The sequence below is a fragment of the Staurois parvus genome, unplaced genomic scaffold, assembly GCF_062004578.1.
Source record: "Staurois parvus isolate SC_StPar_1 unplaced genomic scaffold, SC_StPar_1.0 ptg000320l, whole genome shotgun sequence".
Taxonomy (NCBI): Eukaryota; Metazoa; Chordata; class Amphibia; order Anura; family Ranidae; genus Staurois; species Staurois parvus.
Genome location: NW_028318116.1, coordinates 672,731 through 693,952, shown reverse-complemented (window position 1 = coordinate 693,952; position 21,222 = coordinate 672,731). Strand labels below are relative to the sequence as shown.

General features: G+C 41.5%; 1 protein-coding gene across 1 annotated transcript in view; it reads right to left on the bottom strand.

Moving 5' to 3' along the window:
• LOC149457454 (membrane-spanning 4-domains subfamily A member 8-like) overlaps positions 1-21,222 on the bottom strand; it is a 46,912-nt gene that overhangs the window by 25,309 nt on the left and 381 nt on the right. The window contains exons 2-3 of the mRNA XM_089683671.1: positions 18,469-18,612; positions 12,626-12,745 (exon numbers count right to left, since the gene is read on the bottom strand). Coding sequence (XP_089539797.1) covers positions 12,626-12,745; positions 18,469-18,600 — 252 coding nt within the window. The 5' untranslated portion in view covers positions 18,601-18,612. The remainder of the gene's footprint in view (positions 1-12,625; positions 12,746-18,468; positions 18,613-21,222) is intronic.

Here is a 21,222-nt window from a genome sequence, read left to right as displayed (position 1 = left end):
AGGTCAGGTGATTGACTTGGCCATTGCATAACATTCCACTTCTTTCCCTTAAAAAACTCTTTGGTTGCTTTTGCAGTATGCTTTGGGTCATTGTCCATCTGCACTGTGAAGCGGCGTCCAATGAGTTGTGAAGCATTTGGCTGAATATGAGCAGATAATATTGCCCGAAACACTTCAGAATTCATCCTGCTGCTTTTGTCAGCAGTCACATCATCAATAAATACAAGAGAAGCAGTTCCATTGGCAGCCATACATGCCCACGCCATGACACTACCACTACCATGCTTCACTGATATGCTTAGGATCATGAGCAGTTCCTTTCCTTCGCCATACTCCTCTCTTCCCATCACTCTGGTACAAGTTGATGTTGGTCTCATCTGTCCATAGGATGTTGTTCCTGAACTGTGAAGGCTTTTTTAGATGTCGTTTGGCAAACTCTAATCTGGCCTTCCTGTTTTTGAGGCTCACCAATGGTTTACATCTTGTGGTGAACCCTCTGTATTCACTCTAGTGAAGTCTTCTCTTGATTGTTGACTTTGACACACATACACCTACCTCCTGGAGAGTGTTCTTGGTCTGGCCGACTGTTGTGAAGGGTGTTTTCTTCACCAGGGAAAGAATTCTTCGGTCATCCACCACAGTTGTTTTCCGTGCTATTCTGGGTCTTTTGGTGTTGCTGAGCTCACCGGTGCGTTCCTTCTTTTTAAGAATGTTCCAAACAGTTGTTTTGGCCACGCCTAATGTTTTTGCTATCTCTCTGATGGGTTTGTTTTGTTTTTTCAGCCTAATGATGGCTTGCTTCACTGATAGTGACAGCTCTTTGGATCTCATCTTGAGAGTTGACAGCAACAGATTCCAAATGCAAATAGCACACTTGAAATGAACTCTGGACCTTTTATCTGCTAATTGTAATTGGGATAATGAGGGAATAACACACACCTGGCCATGGAACAGCTGAGAAACCAATTGTCCCATTACTTTTGGTCCCTTAACAAGTGGGAGGCACATATGCAAACTGTTGTAATTCCTACACCGTTCACCTGATTTGGATGTAAATACCCTCAAATTAAAGCTGACAGTCTGCAGTTAAAACACATCTTGTTTGTTTCATTTCAAATCCATTGTGGTGGTGTATAGAGCCAAAAATGTTAGAATTGTGTCCATGTCCCAATATTTATGGACCTGACTGTAGGTCTGATATAGGACTACAGGTAGAAATTCAAACTCCCAAACTGACAAGACTTCCATTTGCCTAACTGCACTGTTTTGGAGGTACACATATTTTTCAGGCTCTAATATCAAATGAGGTTGTATTACACATTTTGGACAACTCAATCACTAAATAGAAGAAACTGCCAATAAGTTCATGTCTGAACATACATTACATACATGTTGGCTTTTTATGCTATGCAGCAGAGTATTGCCACTTAGTAGCAGCTTGTTGCTTCCTCCCTGCAAGTACTAACAGGTCACAGGGAGAGGGGCAAAGGAAGGACACTGGGAGGAACCAGAAACAGAGCAGACTCCAATTGGTCACTGTCTGGACGTGTAGTCTCCCCATAGGAGAATGGAGTTATATGGGTGCAGGAGCAGCTAGGGAATATAGTTTCCTAGAAGGTACAGGCCAATCATGGAGAGAAAGAAATGGACTACGTCTCCCAGAGTCCTCGGAGATCAAGAAAGTGTTAGTGTGGTCTGAGGGAAGTTCAGGAGGATGGAGAGCCACAAGGCTGCAGAGGAGGGACTAACTGCTGTGACCTGATCTAAACCAACTGAAAAAAAAAGGCTAACTATGTACAGATGGGAGAGTAAGACTAAGCAGAGTAGTCAGTATCAGAGCCAGGGTGTTACATGGAAGATCAGGCAGAAGGAGCAAGTCAGGGCAGGGAGAGGGTACACAGGTGCAGGAACAAGCAGGCTGGTGAGGGATCAGGAACAGGACCAGGACTGCAGGTTAGAGTTACATGGGTAAAACACCAAGGCAAAGGGGAGTAGTACGGACAGAGCTAAATATCCTCCCAGCAATCAGCATCAGGTGAGGACTAATTAGTTTGAGTTGCTGGGTACTGAGAGACACCCATTGGTGGACACCAGACTACAACCTACAGGTCTAGGAGCCAGAGTGCCACCAGCAGGTGAACCCATTCCTGACACCCATATTTCCTTGGACTGTGACTCTACATCAGTGGACTTTCACCCCATGCTGCAGCCAGCATACCAGTGCATCATTCAAGAACAGAAGGCCCCAGCAGAGAGCATGGGAATATTATGGAGAAAGTTTCACAGCCAGAAGATGTGACCTATATTCAAGCTTCAAGGATAGTTTTGATCCCAAGAAAGAGTTCCAGGCAGTGTCTGCTACTCCACTTACTCCCCTGTGAAGTTAGGAGCCTAAAAATTACTTGGGTAGGCGAGTCCAGCTACACCCATCTCAACTTCCATTTTGGTGAGGGATGCCAAAGATGAGATCTCTGCAGACTGCTTCCAACTGAGGGATACACCAACATTGCCCAAAGAGAAAGACAGACTTCAGGCTCAGCTCCTGAAATGGCAAAAGTTATTATCCAAGTATGGAATTTGATGTGGGGTGTGCAGAGTACCCAGCATCATATCAGCTTGAAGGAAGATAAGCCATTCAGAGAGAGGTCCTAATGGATTCTATTAGGAGACCAGGAAGATCTGTGAGAGAGAGCTAGAGCAGCGTTTCTCAACCTTTTTTCAGTCAAGGCACCATTTACAATTATGGATAATCTTAAGGCACCCCAATCTAAAATGTAAAAACCTATTCTACACACAGCCAGGACACGCAACATTAGAGGTGATTTATTCTTCCAAAGCAAAATACACTTTTGCACACTGGTACTGACTAGTATTCCAGTGTGTGTCTCATTTTCTCTCCCTCAATCTGCTAATGTGACCCCAGTGCTGACAGAGAGGGGCAGGGGAGGGCCAAACAAAATGTTGAAGTGATCAATAAAGAAGGGCTGAAGCTTTCATTTAGAGAAGGGTCAATTCTGCCAACCATCTGTTAATTATCTGGGGCATGTTTTCTCCGCTAAGGGAGCAGTCACCAACCCACAAGTAGTTAGAGGCCTTCGCTTCCTGGCTGAGACCAAGAAATGTCACAAAGCTGAGGTTCTTCTTCTATTATAAAAGGACTGTAAAAACGTTTACCAAAATAGCCTGACACCTCAACAAGCTTTTGAAGACAGAGATAGAGGAAGATGGTTCAAAGCCACCAGACTTGAATTCTCAAGCTAAAAGACCTTGAATTCCACAAGAGTCAATACAAGAAGAGCAAATGGAATAGTGTGAACAGGTCTTCCAACAGCTAAAGTGCAGCCTGACTCATTCCACTCTTTTTGCTTATGATGATCATGTTCAATCCTATGAATTGCATGTGGATGCAAGTAAAGACGTATTTGGCGGAAAGTTGTACCATGACCATCTGAGAATCGGAGCCTCACTACAGCCAAGAATGTCCCACTTCCTAGTTAGCATGTCTTGCTCTGAAGTGGGCAGTTGAAGAATAGCTGAAAGGAAGAAATTCAAAGTCAAGACAACAATCCACTGACAACAACCAGGCTAGATGCCACAGAGCATCTGTGGCCAGCTATACTGTTTGGACTCAGTTTGCTTCAGTCTGAAATATGAACTATGAGATAAAGACGTCTTGTCCAGAAGACCTCATGATTTTGTAGCCTCAGAAGAAGAATGGACCTGACTGATGCCGGAAGGGATTCATACCCTGTTTAAGGGAATTGAACATCTAGTCAGATGAGTGAATTAAAATCACTATTGCTGGCATCCCAAAGATCTACTTCCGTCTCACTCAAGTGAGGGATGAAGATCTACCTATTCTTTGTAAGAAAGACCCGAGACCAAGCTGAAGACTCCCTTTGTTCTCTGACTTTAATTGCCCCAGAGAGTCATCACCCTGAGCTTCTGTGGACAGGGTCTCCAGAAAGAACCAGCCTAATTTAAAAAGAGTGGGACTGATTATTGCATTGTGATGGGTTGATTTATAAAGGGCCCCCGGGAGCAATCACAAAGACAAGTGCCAACTGTTCCTCTCTGAGAAGCATAGAGATACAGTACTAATGTCTTTACACTATAACCAATGTCACCAGGGACAAGGGAAAACTTTTAAACTGGTCAGAGATCAGTTCTACTAGCCCTGAATGATGACTGAAGTTGAAAGCTACTGCCATTTCTGTCTATGATGCATACAGAGGAAGAATCTGCCCTCCGGAACTGCCCCATTGACCCACCTCTAAAATCAACATGCCATGGAGTTGGTTTGCATTAATTTCCTGTACTTGGAGATTGATACAAGTGGACAAGAGAACATGGTGACTGACCAATTCACCTAATATACCCAGGATTTCGCAACAAAATATCAAATGGCTTCCACTGTGGACAATGTTTTGGTGGAAAAGTCCTTTGGCTATTACAGACTGCCTTAAAAGATCCATTCAGATCAAGGCAGTGACTTTGAAAGCAGACTCAATAAGCAGTTGCTGGAGGATTCAGAAACAGGGCCAGGACAAGGGGTGGGCATGAGGGACAGCTGCCCTGGGCTCAATGGTTTATTGTATGGATGGGTACACCTTATGCAGAGTTCCTTCCATTACAAGGCTGACATAAGTAGTCACTACTCCTGTCAGTCCAACGCTGGGAGCAGCAAGGAGAGCGCTGGGAGGAGGTGGTGAATGTGCACCTCCAAAGCTGATCCCCTAAGTTTGCACATCATAAAAGGGGGGAGGGGGGCCCAATTTGGCATCTTTGCCTTGAGCACTAGACGACCTTGTCCTGGCGCTGTTCAGAAGTAATGGAGAACACCTCATTGTACAAATGGTGACCCACAGCTTCAGTGGCTTAATTGTACCCTCAATAACATGTTTAGGACTCTTAGAACTGAGAAGCAATACTGGAGCAGATAAATCTCAGAGGTCATCCATGCCTACAAAATCCAGAAAATGATGCAACTGGGTACTCTCTATATAATCTCATGTTTGGGAGAGGCCAGACTGCCTGTGGACTTTGCCTTCAGCATCCCTGTTGATCACATATTAGCAGTGAACCAGAAAGGCTATGTAGACTTGCTTAGGAAGAATCTGAAGAGAATAGCTCCAGTGGCTTATGATGCCCAAGCCAGCAAAATAAGAACTATGATTTAAGAGTTCATGTCCCTAATCTACAACTTGGTGATTGGATGCTGACAAAAAACCTGAGCCTCCCAGGTTAGTTACCCTCATAAAGGAGAGGGGCAAAGGAAGGACGCTGGCTGTAGTCGAAACCTGGGACTGAGACACGCAGCTACTAATTGACTACATCTCTCAGAGTGCTCTGGAAGGGGACATGAAGGTTTGCATACAGGCTGAGGGTAACTCTGGATAGCAGAAGAAAGACTGGCTGCAAGGACCTGTGCTGTGCTATCAAGAGATTACTGACTCTAGAGGAGGGACAGCCATGTATAGGGCTGCAGAGAAAGAAGACTGTGACCAGTGCTGAGGCTGGTGTGCAAGGCTTCTGAAAGAGAACACAGAGAGACAACTGTGATTAGACAGGGCAGTGTACACAGAGCTACAGAGGGATATGAGTGCTGGAAGGAGAGCAGAGGGGCTGCAGGAAGCTCCATGACAGTGAACACAAACTCTGGAGGAGGGAGGGATAGACCTGCTTAGAGCATCTATGGCAAATAAATACAGTTCAGAACTACATAAACAGAGAGAATGTTCTGCAGAGCTGTGTTCAGGATTTCCAAGACCGAACCCTGGCTTCAGACTCCTGGTGAGAGAACTGTACGTTGCTGCTACTGAATGGATGCTGGATTCAGATGTATTTGTTGGGTGTGAACTTTTGCCTGGATTTCAGGGGGCCATCATCAAAAAGCCTCTTGGCCACCTGTTTTTGCATTATTCAAGCTGAATGCTCCAACAGGAGAACGTGGGCCCCAACTTCAGCAGACAGTATACTGACCCACTGGCCATTGCGATAGGTTTTTGCCTCTTGTTTATAATTAGGCCATATACCTAAGACCTTTGCTCTTTTGTAGCAGTATCTTGTCCAGACACTGTTAAGACTGTTTGTTGTATGTATACTGTTTAAGTAGACATTCCTCCTCAGGCTTTGTCTCTTAATAAACCTCTTTTGAAGCTATTAAATATATTGGGGAGTTCATTCAGGGATGGATCATCAAAGGAAATGGGTAGAGGGAGAAGGAGGAGGATCCATCTATTCAGCAGTTTCCTAGGAAGTGCCACTACACAAGTTTTTGTAATTTATTATGCATTTAATACTAATCTAATGATATTTTGCACTTTTTGCAGTGGCTTGGTGGAAGGATTAAATAGTCACTCCAGTTCCCTGCCCTCTCTGTCATTTTAGCAGGCAGTCCTGAAACTCCCACTGCCTAATATAGAAAGAAAAAAAAAAACTTTGCTTCTTTAGTAAATCAACCCATTAGAGTCTATTGCTGGTAGGCTGAACATAGATTTCAAATATATGGTCTCAGAATGCCTTGTATCTCTGTACAACTCCATCACATATATGGAGCATAGGACCTGTTTCCAAGCTAAATCCAGACCATAATTTTGAGACAGCTGGGAGTATTGTACATTGGTATTTATATAACCCAATATCTGTTTTATTAACATTGTATTTTATTGAATGATATAACCATAGCAGTCTTTTGCCTCTCAGCTAAAAGATCATTGGTATCAGTGGATATTCATCTTTCTGTAAAGGTGAGATTCTTCCCAGTGACCACAAAGGTAAGGAGCATTCTCCACAATGATCATCACACTAATGTGTTGTGAGCTGTAGATGTAGTAATTATTAACATGGGTTATTGGAGACCTTTTTTATGATCATTATTATTATAGAGGATTTATATAGCGCCAACAGTTTGCTCAGCGCTTTACAATATAACGGGAGACAATACAGCAACAATACAGTTCAATACAAAAGGGATAGGAGCTCCTTGGAGCTTACAATCTAGGACCTTAAAATTATTTCAAGGGTTCCTCCATGTTGAAAAGCTGGAGAAAGGCTGAGTTAGAGCAAACACACACTGAAACTGTCTAATGTACTCTGGTAAAGGAGAACCTTATTTAGTGGAGAAAAATCAAAGGCAATGTGCTATGGCTAAGTGATGTGTCTATCAGAACCAAATCATGTCAAAGTAATTGGGCCTCCCCTGGCGTGATAAGTAATTTTGTACCTAGGTAGATTTTGGGTTGGCTATATAGTGATAGTAGCAATGAGTGACTTATAGTGGGACTGTGATAATGCGGCGGCCAATCTGACACTGACACTGAGTGGGAACTGATACTGACATCACCTGTGACACTAACATTAACAAGTGTTAATGCATTTACTGTGTGCTGATTTCACTAACCAATGTACCAGTTTTGCAGGGAGAAAGAAAAAGAACACCACATCGCTGTTTTCAATAGACAGCCCTGTGTTGTCAAGAATATTCTGGGTCCTTCTAGCTTTTGTGGTAGTGGCCTAAAGTTTATTTCAGATAGAATTTTAGTACGCTGGCTCACAGAGGATTACATTTAGTAATATACAGCAGGTAAAATAAGTAATGAACATACACTATTTTTCTCAGTAAATATATTTCTAAAGGTGCTATTGACATAAAATTTTCACCACATGTCTGTAACAACCCAAGCAATCCAAACATACAAAGAAACCAAAACAAATACATTCAGAAATTAAATTATGTGTAATAAAATGGAATGACACAGGGAAAAAGAATTGAACATGTGAAGAAAGGGGGGTGCAAAAAGGCATGGAAAGCCAAGACACCAGCTGAAATATTTCAGTAATTAGAAAGCAATCCTGCCCCTTGTCAGTGAAAATTAATATCAGTGGGTTCAGTCTCAACTGATGGCCAATAAAAAGGTGTCTTATTACCAAAGTGTCACACAAAAATCAAAAGAGCTCTCAAGACCTTTGCAACCTTATTGTTGCAAAGCATACTGATGGCATTGGTTACAGAAGGATTTCTAAACTTCTGAATATTCCAGTGAGCACTGTTGGGCCATAATCTGTAAGTGGAAAGAACATAATTTCACCATAAAGCGGCCATGACCAGGTGCTCCTCACCAGATTTCTGACAGAGGAGTGAAAAGAATTATCAGAAGAGTTGTCCAAGAGCCAATGACCACCTGTGGAGAGCCTCAGAAAGACCTGGAATTAGCAGGTACAATTGTTTCAAAGAAAACCATAAGTAATACACCCAACCGCCATGCTCTATATGCATGTTCACCACATAAGAGGCTATTGCAAAAGAAAAAGCATGCTGAAGCTCGTTTAAAGTTTGCTGCACAACATTTAGACAAGCCTGTGAAATACTGGGAGAATTTAGTCTGGTCAGATGAGACCAAAATTGAACTCTTTGGATGCCATAATGCATACCATGTTTGGAGGTCAAATGGCACTGCACATCACCCAAAAAACACTATACCAACAGTGAAGCATGGAGGTGGGAACATCATGGTGTGGGCCTGTTTTTCAGCATACGGTACTGGCAAACTTCCTATCATTGAAGGAAGGATGAATGGAAATGTACCAAGAAACCAATAAATTGGTTTCAAAGAAAGAAAATAAATCTGCTAGAATGGCCCAGCCAATCACCTGACTTGAATCCAATAGAAAATCTATGGAAAAAACTAAAGATCAGAGTTCATAGAAGAGGCCCACAGAACCCTCCAGATTTGAAGACTGTATGTGTGGAAGAATGGGCCAAAATCACACCTGAGCAATGTATGCGACTAGTTTTACCATACAGGAACCGTCTTGAAGCTGTCATTACCAACAAAGGCGTTTGTAGAAAGTAATAAATACATTTTAGTTATCATGTTCAATACTTTTTCCCTGTGTCATTCCATTTTATTACACATAACTTATTTTCTGAACTTATTTGTTTTGGTTTCTTTGTATGTATGTGTTGCATGGGTGGTTATGGACATGTGGTGAAAATTTCATGTCAATAGCACCTTTAGAAATATATACTGTATACACTGAGAAAATGGTGACATGTTCAATACTTATTTTACCCACTGTAACACAGTTTGCAGGATTGTGAAGAGCGAGAAACTCCACCTCCTTGACTTTTTCTTGCTTTTCTAAGACCCACTCATCTTTATCCCCAATCAATCTATGTTTGGTAAATTCTGCTGCCAATATAGCTGTTTCGGATATTGATAATGCCCTTCGCTGTATCTCTGATTGCTCACCACTGATAATCAGAGTGAGAGCTAAACCATCTACTAACTTAAAGCGTGCCCCTTGGCAGATGAATGCCTTCTGGCTTAACTTGCACCCTTCACAATCATATAGAGTCTCATATCTCTAGGTTTTTTGCTGACAAATCCACTGAGCCTGATACACTGCTCAAGTGGGATAGTTTTAAATGTTTTCTATGGGGTATGTTTATCTCAGAGATTATGGCTATTAAAAAATGCTAGTAAACAGCAGGAACACCAATTGTCTCAGCAAGTCAGAAGTTTGGAACAAAAGTATGTTTTGGACTTCTCGGAGTCTGCTAAAGAATCCTGGTTGTCAGCTCAGGATTTGTTCACTTGGCATTCTCTTATGTAGAGAAGAGCTGCTTCTTTTGTAAACAGGTTCACTATGAAAGGGGGAACAAACAGGACGCCTGCTAGCAAAATTAGTGAATGCTCACTGCAGCTCCACCTATAGCAGCACTTCAAGCACAATCAGGCAAACTACTTAACACTCCTGATCTGGATACAGCTGAACTAGTACAGTTTAATTCTAAACTATATCAGTCTCGTATGAAATACACTGAGAATGCTTTGAACAGATATTTCTTGGATCTTGCGATGCCAACTCTTACTACAATGCAAAAGGATAAAGGATTACTATATATATATATATATATATATATATATATATATATATATACACACATACATACTATAGAGGAGCTACAAGAGGTAGCTGGTTCATTTCCCAACTGTAAGGTGCCTGGGGAAGATGGTGTCCCTATGGAGGTGTATAGGTAGTGTGCTATTCTCCCGCACCTGCTGGAAATGTTTAACGCAGCACAGGAATCTAAGCGTCTTCCTGCCTCTATGTCCAAAGCGGTTATTGTTCTCCTGTTGAAACCTGGGAAGACTCCCACTGACCCTAATTCTTATCAGCCCATCTCTTTGCTTCAAACTGATATTAAGATACTAAGTCCTAGCTAAATGGTTAAACAATGTTATCCTTAGCGTTATTCACCCAGACCAGACTGGCTTCATGCATGGAAAGTCAACAGCGATTAATCTTTCGCTGGGTCTTTCTGAACGTGCAAACACCTGCTGAGATCTATGGATCTTGAGTCCTGTTGTCACTCGGTGCAAACAAGGCATTCAACAGTGTTGAATGGTGGTATCTGTGGTCAGTATTAGGACATTTTGGCTCTGGGAAGGGGACTATTTCTTCAGTAAAACTTCTAGATTCCTCCCCACAGCCTGCTATAACACTGGGTGGTGTTAATTCTCCCTTTTTTTTTAAAAGGAAGGGGCACATGACATGGGTGTCTTCTTTCGCCCCTATTGTTTGCCCTTGCAACCTCTAGCTGCCCAACTTCGGGCTACGGAGGAGATTGTGGGATTTAAATATAGTACTTTGCAAGAAAAACTTATGAATGAAGATGACATGCTGCTATTGCTGGGAGACACAGACGTCTCGCTGCGAACGGCCATGTCGGTAATTACAACACTTGGCACATACTATGGGCCAGCCGTCAATTGGTACAAAATCTGCGCTACTCCCTTTAGAGGGTACAACCAACCCATCTTTGGTTGCTTTTTGCCCTTTTCTGGTGGTTGAGTCCTTTAAATATCTAGGGGTGATGATTTCACCTGTCCTAATGAACTACTCGCAATTAAATATATTCCCGTTGCTTAATACATTTCGAGACACAGTCCATGTACCGTTTACCGCAAACTATGAATTTTTACTATATACGACTGCATCACACAGCACAGGCTCAAAACTTACCATCTGTTTTTTCTCTTTCCACTACCCCTATTTTTGAATGATACAACATAGTACAAGCCAGAAAGTCCCTATCTCTAGCTGCTATGCCTCATTATTGCCTATTTACCAGGAAGCGTATTTCTGTAGGGCCAAGGACAGGTGGAAGCCTGATGTTGAGGAATTCACAGCAGAACAGTGGGAAATGGCCTTAGAGGCAGTACATGATAGCTCCTTAAATACATCTCTGAGACTGACACAATTTAACACCCCGGTTAAATTGTTTAAGGTTGGACGTTTGTATGATCCTGCTTGTCCTAAGTGCAGTAGAGATCATGGGGATCTAATACATATGTTGTGGAGATGCCCTAAGCTGCACAGGTGTTGGGAATTGGTTCTAACTACTATTAATAAAGCATTTCAAATTGATCTCCCCCCTGACCCCAAGCGATGTATATTGGATATTCTAGAAGACATAGTTCTGGATGTTTGTATACGGGAAGCTGTTTCTAGGGCCCTATTCCAGGCATGTAAAGCCGTACTATATCACCTCCCTTAAGGAATGGCTTACACATATGGGTACCACCCACAGAAGATGCTTTGCTAAATATGATAGAGTTTGGGGAGGTTGGCTTGACATTTCTGGTTTGGCTCCAGTTGACCTAGTCATGAACAGGATATTGGGGTAGGTTGACATTTGCAATATTGTTTTATATTCACAGTCAAGGTATAATATGTAGCATTTAACACACTGTGGGACAATTCTTATACCCGCTCTTTTGGCCCACTGGTGGGGCAATCGGTCTTATCACTGAAGGGCACAAATTTGCCTCAGGCTATATAGTGCTGGACACTGTAATCGTATTTGTTTACTTTTATATGACTTGATGCACTAGATGCTATGTTTTAAGAATTTGTGGAACCTGTATATATACACACACAAGGATATGGCAAATTATATAGATTTAAAACACACACATGTGCACAAACACACACAACTATATAACTGTATGCTTGCAAATGTTCAATAAAGGTTCTTTCTGATTAAAAAAAATATATAGAACAGTTTGATGAAAAGGTTTACTAGTTTCTCAATTGGAGTTAAGGGATTAAGGGCCCATTCCCTACATTAATGCATATGATAATTTTACATTTTTTCTGCATTGATGTGCATTCTGGTAAGGCATCCAGTTACTTTGAATGAGCAATTACTGAGCCTCAATGTATGAAAAAAATGTATGTGTACTACTTTTTGCACCACAACTGCCTGCATGTGCAGTCATTGTGGTGTGCTACAATGAGGGTGTTTGTCCATTACTGTAAATTGGGTGTTATGGGGCTATTCAAAATGAATGGCACTGCAAAACACCACAGTTCATCTGTTAATGTGCCTTGTGGTAATGTGCAACCTCAGCAACAATATAGGCTTCATCATCTGCCTTTTATGTGGGTATACGCTGCATTATTAGTTGTGCTCTATAATGCCCAGTCTTACTTGATCATATGGAGCTGTATATGTTCTTTCCTTACTGTACTATATTGAATTGCTGGATTCTTTGAACAATAAAGAATGAAAAAAAAAAACCAAAACAAAAAGAAGAAGAATACATTTACTCACAAATATTGATGCCCAGTATGGAATTCCACTGATTGCAGTTCTAGAAATCAAGTCTTCTGAAGTGGATAAGAGTACAGCCCCCAGGGACCAATGCAGGAACACCAGTGTTATTTGTACAGCCTGAAAGTAATAATAAGATGTGTGAGTGTAAGTTCATCGGTCTAATATAGTTTATTTTTTCCTGCAAAAAAAATGCTACATTTTCCAGTGATATATAAAGTAATAAAAAATAATGTGTGTGTGTGTGTGCGTGTTTTTCTAGGGAATAGATGTTTGAGTTTAAGCTCTAGGTCTAATGTGGTTCTGTATGCCAGTGATTGTTCAAGAGTCAGTTTCTAAGACTAATATAATTTGGTGTTCTCGGTAAAGGGTTTTAGAGTATCTCAGAACTACACTATATGCCAAAAGTTGGAAAACAACAATCTTCAAGGGGAGTATGCCGAAAGGCATTAGTGGACTACAGTCAAAACTTGGCCTTCATGGGGTGCACTTGCTTTGCTGCCCTCACAAGACTGGGGAGGTCTAGGAGCACTGCAGTAATAATAAACAGAGGGTGCACCGCCCTAGTGCATTATCCTTTAAAATCATAACTTTAATGTAAATAGGAAGGTGTTATACTCACAAAAAAGTCATAAAGGTGCAAATACATCCCATGAGTACAGCACAAACAGTCCGCAAATCATCAAAGTGTACAGAAATTATGAAACATCTAAAGGCTGACGTGTTTCGAGGACTTGGTCTCTTTCTCAGAGCCTATCAAGCTAATAGCTGCGATATACAGTGTTAAGTTATCGCCACCAATCAGTCAAGGGGTGTCTCCAGACTGCCCCTATAGGCGGAGATTAACTCTGTGCATCTGGAAACACTAAATGGCACCACCCCTTTGTTAATATTTCATATTATATCCTGCGAGCCATAACAGCGAGCAACCACAGGGAGACATCACCACACAAAAAAAAAACCTCAGAGGCCCCAACCAAGATTGATATTATATAATATATAAATAAAACAATGAATAGATTAAGCTTACCCTAATGTGGAAATTGTTTTCAGAGTATATTAAAGTCATGAACTTTTTCTGTCTGGAGCACCAATCCTCATATGGGGGTGGGCTCCCCACGTGCTGTCACCATCCCCCTCTTTCTAATATTACAAATATGGATACCATGTTGGAGGACACCTATATGGTGGTCACAAATATGCAGAGTGGGGAGGAGGTTTATGAGGGGGAGTTGGGGGGGGGAGAAAACGGGAGACGCATCTACCACCAAACCCCCTGATGAGGGGGGCGTTTGTGCCACAATCTGGAGTGGTTCTCATTCAGAGCGTGCAGGGGAGGTGCGACAAGGTGATGTGTTCCAACTAGGAACGCAAGCAGACTGTCCCCTGCAATAAACTGGGAGCGCGCACGCACTCTGTGGGAGGTGCAAGATGGCCGTGCGCTCCAGCATGGAACGCACGCACATCGTGGAGTAAGTAAGATGGCCACGCACTCCACCATGGAGCGCAACCTCCAGCCTACCTGAATGGGGACCCGTGGTGGTAGCGTCCCACAGAGTGGATGGCCCCCAACCGTCCGGACAAGGGGCACCAGGGTTAGTCCACTGTGGTGGAGAGGAAAAAAAAAAAAAAAAAGAGTAGGTGAAATGTCACATCTGTAGCCACTGCATGTCCCCACAATACACCATGGTGATTATTATTAAAAACATATGCAATGTAAAAAATAAAAAGAATTATTGGACATAATAGTAATGAATAAAAGTTATATTTACACACATACATATATTCACAAGAAAAAAAATACACACACACACACGCATCTGGAGAGATGCATAAATATCAAAAAAAGATTAAAAAAATGTATATAGGAAAAGAATAATCAAAAGGAAACAATAAGCCAATACATAAAACGATAGATTATATATATATATGCAGAATATGAGGACTCAGTAGATGAATAAATGGTAAGACATTCCTAAAACAAGGCTATAAGGTGCAATCTCATGTGCTGCCAGTAGGTCTAGATTAAGAAATCTACAGGTGAAACTCAAAAAATTTGAATATCGTGCAAAAGTTCATTTATTTCAGTAATGCAACTTAAAAGGTGAAACTAATACAGTTGTGTTCAAAATAATAGCAGTGTGTTGAAAAAAGTTAATAAAGTTCAAAATCCTTCTAATAGCTTTTATTTCCATACACACAAATGCATTGGGAACACTACACATTCTATTCCCAATCAAAACATGAAGAAAAATATATCAAATTTGTGTTGTTCCTCTAAAAAAATTGAAGAAAAGTGAATATTAGACTGTTCAAAAAATAGCAGTGTTTGTATTCTTCTTTACAAACTCATTCACTATATAAACTGAAAAATGTTTGAAGATTTTGCTTTCCTTTGAATCACTTAATTAATATTTAGTTGTATAAGCACTGTTTCTGAGAACTGCTGTACATCTGTGTTGCATGGAGTCAACCAACTTCTGGCATCTGTGAACAGGTATTCCAGCCCAGGATGATTGGACTACATTCCTTCTTCTCTATTTCTTGGTTTTGCCTCAGAAACTGCATTTTTGATGTCACCCCACAAGTTTTCTATTGGATTAAGATCCGGAGATTGGGCTGGCCACTCCATAACGTCAATCTTGTTGGTCTGGAACCAAGATGTTGCACGTTTCCTGGTGTGTTTGGGGTCGTTGTCTTGTTGGAACACCCATTTCAAGGGCATTTCCTCTTCAGCATAAGGCAGCATGACCTCTTCAAGTATTCTGATGTATTCAAACTGATCCATGATCCCTGGTATTCGATAAATAGGCCCAACACCGTAGTATGAGAAACATGTCCATATCATGATGTTTGCGCAACCATGCTTCACTGTCTTCACAGTGTACTGTGGCTTGAATTCAGTGTTTGGGGGTCGTCGGACAAACTGTCTCCGGCCACTAGACCCAAAAAGAACAATCTTACTTTCATCAATCCACAAAATGTTGCGCCATTTCACTTTAGGCCAGTCAATGTGCTCTTTGGCAAATTGTAACCTCTTCAGCACGTCTTTTTTTCAACAGTGGGACTTTGCGGGGGCTTCTTGCAGATAGCTTGGCTTCACATAGGCGTCTTCTAATTGTAACAGTACTCACAGGTAACTTTAGACCTTCTTTGATCTTCCTGGAGCTGATTATTGGCTGAGTCCTTGCCATTTTGGCTATTCTTCTATCCATTCGAATGGTAGTTTTTCGCTTTCTTCCACGTCTTTCAGGTTTTGGTTGCCATTTTAAAGCATTTGCCATCATTTTAGCTGAGCAGCCTATCATTTTCTGCACTTCTTTATATGTTTTCCCCTCTCCAATCAACTTTTTAATCAAGGTACGCTGTTCTTCTGAACAGTGTCTAGAACGACCCATTTTCCTCAGAATTTCAGAGAGAAATGCACTGTAACCAGCATGTACAACATTTGCTGCCTTCCTTCCTTAAATAAGGGCAATAATTACCACCTGTTTTTCAAAGAATGAATGACCTCACTAATAGAACTCCACACTACTATTATTTTGAACATGCCCCTTTCAATTAGTGATTCAATTACACAGAATCAGCAGCATGCATGTCATGACTGTTGGGTCTGTTGGATTTCTATTACTCTATTATACCTGCTAGTAAATTATTTGCCATGTAGAAATATCATTTCTACCAAAAATAGTGATTGATCAGGTTAGTGATGTCTGACTGCTATTATTTTGAACACAACTGTGTATATATATATATATATAATGTATTGTTTTATGTATTGGTTTATTGTTTTCTTTTGGTTATTCTTTTCCTATACACATTTTTTTAATCTTTTTTATATTTATGCATCTCTCCAGCTGCACTTGTGTATGTACAGTATCTCACAGAAGTGAGTACACCCCTCATCATTTTATTTATTTATATATTATATAATATCGATCTTGCTTGGGGCCTCTGAGGGTTTTTTTTTTTGTTTTGTGTGGTGATGTCTCTCTGTGGTCGCACACTGTTATGGCCCGCAGGACATAAATATTAAATATTAACAAAGGGGTGGTGCCATTTGGTTTTTCCAGATGCACAGTTAATCCCTGCCCTTAGGGGTGGTCTGGAGACACCCCTTGACTGATTGGTGGCTCTAACTTACCATATATCAGTCCAGGAGCAGCTATTAGCTCGATAGACTAAGAGGAAGAGGCCAAGCCCTCAAAACGCGTCAGCCTTTAGATGTTTTATCGTTTCTGTACACTTTAATGATTTGCAGACTGTTTGTGCTGTACTCATGAGATGTATTTGCACCTTTATGACTTTTGAGAGTATAACACCTTTTTACATTAAATTTATGATTTTAAAGGAGAATGCACTAGGTCGGTGCGCCCTGTTTGTTTATTATTACTATATTGCCAAAAGTATTGGGACACCCCTCCAAATCATTGGATTTAGGTGTTTCAATCACCTACATGGCCACGGGTGTATAAAATCAAGCACCTAGACATTCAGACTGCTTCTACAAACATTTGTGAAAGAATGGGTCACTCTCAGGAGCTCAGTGAATTCAAGCGTGGTACAGTGATAGGTTGCCACCTATGCAATAAGTCCATCCATGAAATTTCCTTTCTACTAAACATTCCACGGTCAACTCTTAGTGGTATTATAACAAAGTGGAAGCAACTGGAAACAACAGCAACTCAGCCACAAAGTGATAGGCCACATAAAATGACAGAGCGGGGTCAGTGCATGCTGAAGCGCACAGTGCGCAGAAGTCACCAACTGTCTGCAGAGTCAAAAGGTAAAGACCTCCAAACTTTGTGTGGCCTTCAGATTAGCACAAGAGTGTGTAGGGAGCTTCATGGAATGGGTTTCCATGGCTGAGCAGCTGCATCCAAGCCTTACATAACCAAGTGCAATGCAAACCATCGGATGCCGTGGCGTAAAACACACCACCATTGGACTCTAGAGCAGGGGAGACATGTTCTCTGGAGTGATGAATCATGCTTTTCTGTCTGGCAATCTGATGGATGTGTCTGGGTGTGACGGTTGCTAGGACAACAGTGCTTGCCTGACTGCATTGTGCCAAGTGTAAAGTTTGGTGGAGGGGGGATTACGGTGTGGGGTTATTTTTCAGGGGTTGGACTTGGCCTCATAGTTTCAGTGACGGGAACTCTTAAGGTGTCAGCAAACAGGATATTTTGGACAGTTTCATGCTCCCAACTTTGTGGGAACAGTTTGGGGATGGCCCCCTCCCTGTTCCAATATGACTGCGCACAATGCACAAAGCAAGGTCCATAAAGACATGGAAGAGTGAGCTTGAGGTGGAGGAACTTGACTGGCCTGCACAGAGCCCTGACCTCAACCTGATAGAAGCAATTTGGGATGAATTAGAGTGGAGACTGCAAGCCAGGCCTTCTTGTCCGACATCACTGACTGACCTCACAAATGCGCTTCTGGAAGAATGATCAAACATTTCCATAGACACATTCCTAAACCTTGTGGGCAGCCTTCCCAGAAAGGTTGAAGGGGTTATGACTGCAATTTCATATTGAGCCCTACGGACAGATCCTCTTCCAGCTCCATCATGATAGCGTTGGCTGCCTAATGTGTAAATCACCAAGCACCAGATGTCAGATGGGAATGGAAGAAAGAAGTGATTCACATCCTCCTCATACTTGAAATCAATGGAGATTTCTTTTACCTTCTTGATGAATGGAGTAACAAGAGAGTGAAGCAAAGGTGAATATGGTCAGACATCAAGAAGGGAAATCAGTTGACTTACAAAAGATCAGATCAAATATCTAATATGGTTTCTACTCTGTTTTTAAGGAATCTGCAATCTATGCATTACTCACCCCAAGAACTTTAGGGTGTCCCCTTAGGAAGATCTTGTAAAATTCTTGATTACTAGGGACAACCGGAAGATGGTTGTGTTTCTGCTGGATCCCAAACACAGGTCCACTTGGTGAAGACACCGGGAAATCCATATTTTAAACCTGCTAAAAAGTTGACACCACAACTTCAATGATGTTCTGTATAAATCGTTCAATATAGTTTTCACAAGAACCACCATACCCCAAACATTTCACAACTCCCATTCTTTAACAGGTTCTGGACCTCCAGGTGTGTGTGCAAAATGACAAGAGTTTAAAAGAGGCAAACTATTTTTACTGTGTAAAAATGTCCTTCGTCACACTCTTGGAGGCTTAAAAATGTCTATTTTATATTCTAAACTAATTTTAACAGTACAAACAAACAAGAGTAAGGAAGGATGGTTTCATGTTTCCTAAACTATAGTCTTCTGATTCTTCAGCACTGATAGGGCTGCACCACTAATCAGGGCACTGATGATCAGTGCACTGATTATCACTGCAAACCAGGGGTCTCCAAACTATGGCCCTCCAGGCGTTGAGGAACTGTAAGTCCAATTAGGGCTTGCAAAACTCTGCCTCTGAGAGTCTTGCCTGTGGCTGTCAGAGGCATGATGAGACTTGTAGTACTTCAACAGCTAGAGGACCATAGTTTGGAGACCCCTTCTGTAAACAAACCGTGTACTGACAACCTTGCCAGGTATGCAGCTTTCCCTTCTTCACAGAGATACAGCGATAGCGGCAACTCTGTTTACATGTGATTGGACTCAGCTGATCATATGGTAAAGGGCCGCTATGATTGGCACTTTACCCCGATCTGTGATCAGCTGTGTCCAAAAGATAGAGCAGTCATAGATCCCACCCGATGCATGTACGGGGGGCACCAGGAAGGCATGGTTCGGTAATGCCCTCCCAGAACTGGACAACCGTGCGGTAGCCATCTTTTGCCTATAGCACGGTCATCAAGTGGTTAATGAATGGTCCAGTGCAAGACAGACAATCTTAACTCCATCATCTGATGCATTTTGCTCATATTGAGCTTATTCATAGATTTTCTATATAGATACACTACAAATAAGCTCCATAAAAGTTAAACCCATTAGAGAGGGGAGTTCAGGTGATCTGCTTTGCACTGAACCATTCAAAAAACATTCAACCAGAGCTTTAAATAGGGAATGTGGCTGGCTTTAATTTTACTAGTACTGAATTAAAAGCAAACATTCACTGGATTTAGTTTAATCCCTGAGAAAAAGGTTATTGAGGGGGGGGATATGAATATCTTGCATAAATACATAAAAACCCATACAGTAAATGCATTTGAGCACTCAGTTTGAGCACAGATAGGAGTCGTCAGTATTACTGAACAATTAGATCCTTTATTTTATCAAATAAAACATGTTTTGTGACTATAAAATATTATCTCCTCAGTTCAGGGTGAAAACAAATATACTGAGCCTTGAACTCATCAGGTCCAGGAGGATCTCAAGGAACCCTTTTGCACACAACCGACTTCTTGCACCTGATTGAGAATTCCAGAGAGGACCCATGATTGAAACACACAAGGCTTAAAAAGAGTAACCACCTCTCTCCTGCATGAACTCAGGCTGCGTGTTTTACAATTCTTTTGAGTGACCACCGCCTCAACAGCTGTTTTTTACTTCTTTCTCTTTTCTGTTCCTTCCACTGTGGAAACCTTTTTTTTGAGTGAAACATCATACGCAACTTACTACACTATAAGGTCTCTCCCATCTCCCTCCTCTTCCTTTCTACAGTGGACAACCTGAGCCACACCTGAGATTGCTAGTCAGCACTTTTGAACTGCATTTTTCAGGTCTTGCTTGGCCTCCACTGTCTTCAGTCTTCTGAGTTGAATGACACCCAGCTTCAATTAACCCATAAGACCAAAGACATCCTATTGGTGCAGGACATCATAGACCCATCCCTTGAGAAGGCATCACCATGGACCCCTGCACCCAAAGTGTATTGATGCAAAAAGCAGCACCGATGTCATCACATCATCAAGGCCCATCCACCATAGGAAGAAGAATTTGGGCAAAAACAGTTAAAGTAATTATATAAAAGATGCAAACCATACACGGGGGAAGGAGGTCACTGGGGAAGGAATCTAGCATTTGGCTTTAATATAGTTTGAATAATATTTCTTTAGATCCAGTGCCAGGTGCACAGCCCCCAGAAAAGAGTTTTTCTTTTAGTCTAGCTAGCCTTTGCACTTAAGAAAAAAAACCCTTTATTTTAAGCAGAAGGTAGCATAAGGTTACAATTAAGTTAGAGTTAGACTTAAAACCACTTCGGGTTTTCTTTTTGCTCTTTGTGGCCCCACTGGGGAGATTTTTGTTCGCTTCCTGTCCTACTGACAGAGTTAGCTCTCTAAAAGAGGCACAAATCAATCAAAACACTTTTCAGTGAACCTTTATCCATTATTTTGCCAGCTTGTACTCCTCTGGAATTCTCGTGGTGACAATGCTGCCACCGGAAAAGGAAGTGAAAGAAAAATAGCCCCATCAGGAACACGATCAGTAAGAATCTTAATCTTTTTTTTCTCCACATTATACAAATATAAAATATTTTACACCTGTCAAACATCTCAAACTCTACATCAAATTTGAGATCATAAAGTCTTCCTATGCTACAACACCCATAAGGATGTTTCAGTTCTTATGTAAGTAGGAAACAGACAAATTCATGAAACCGGGTCATGGGTGAGGCCCCCTAGGGCTG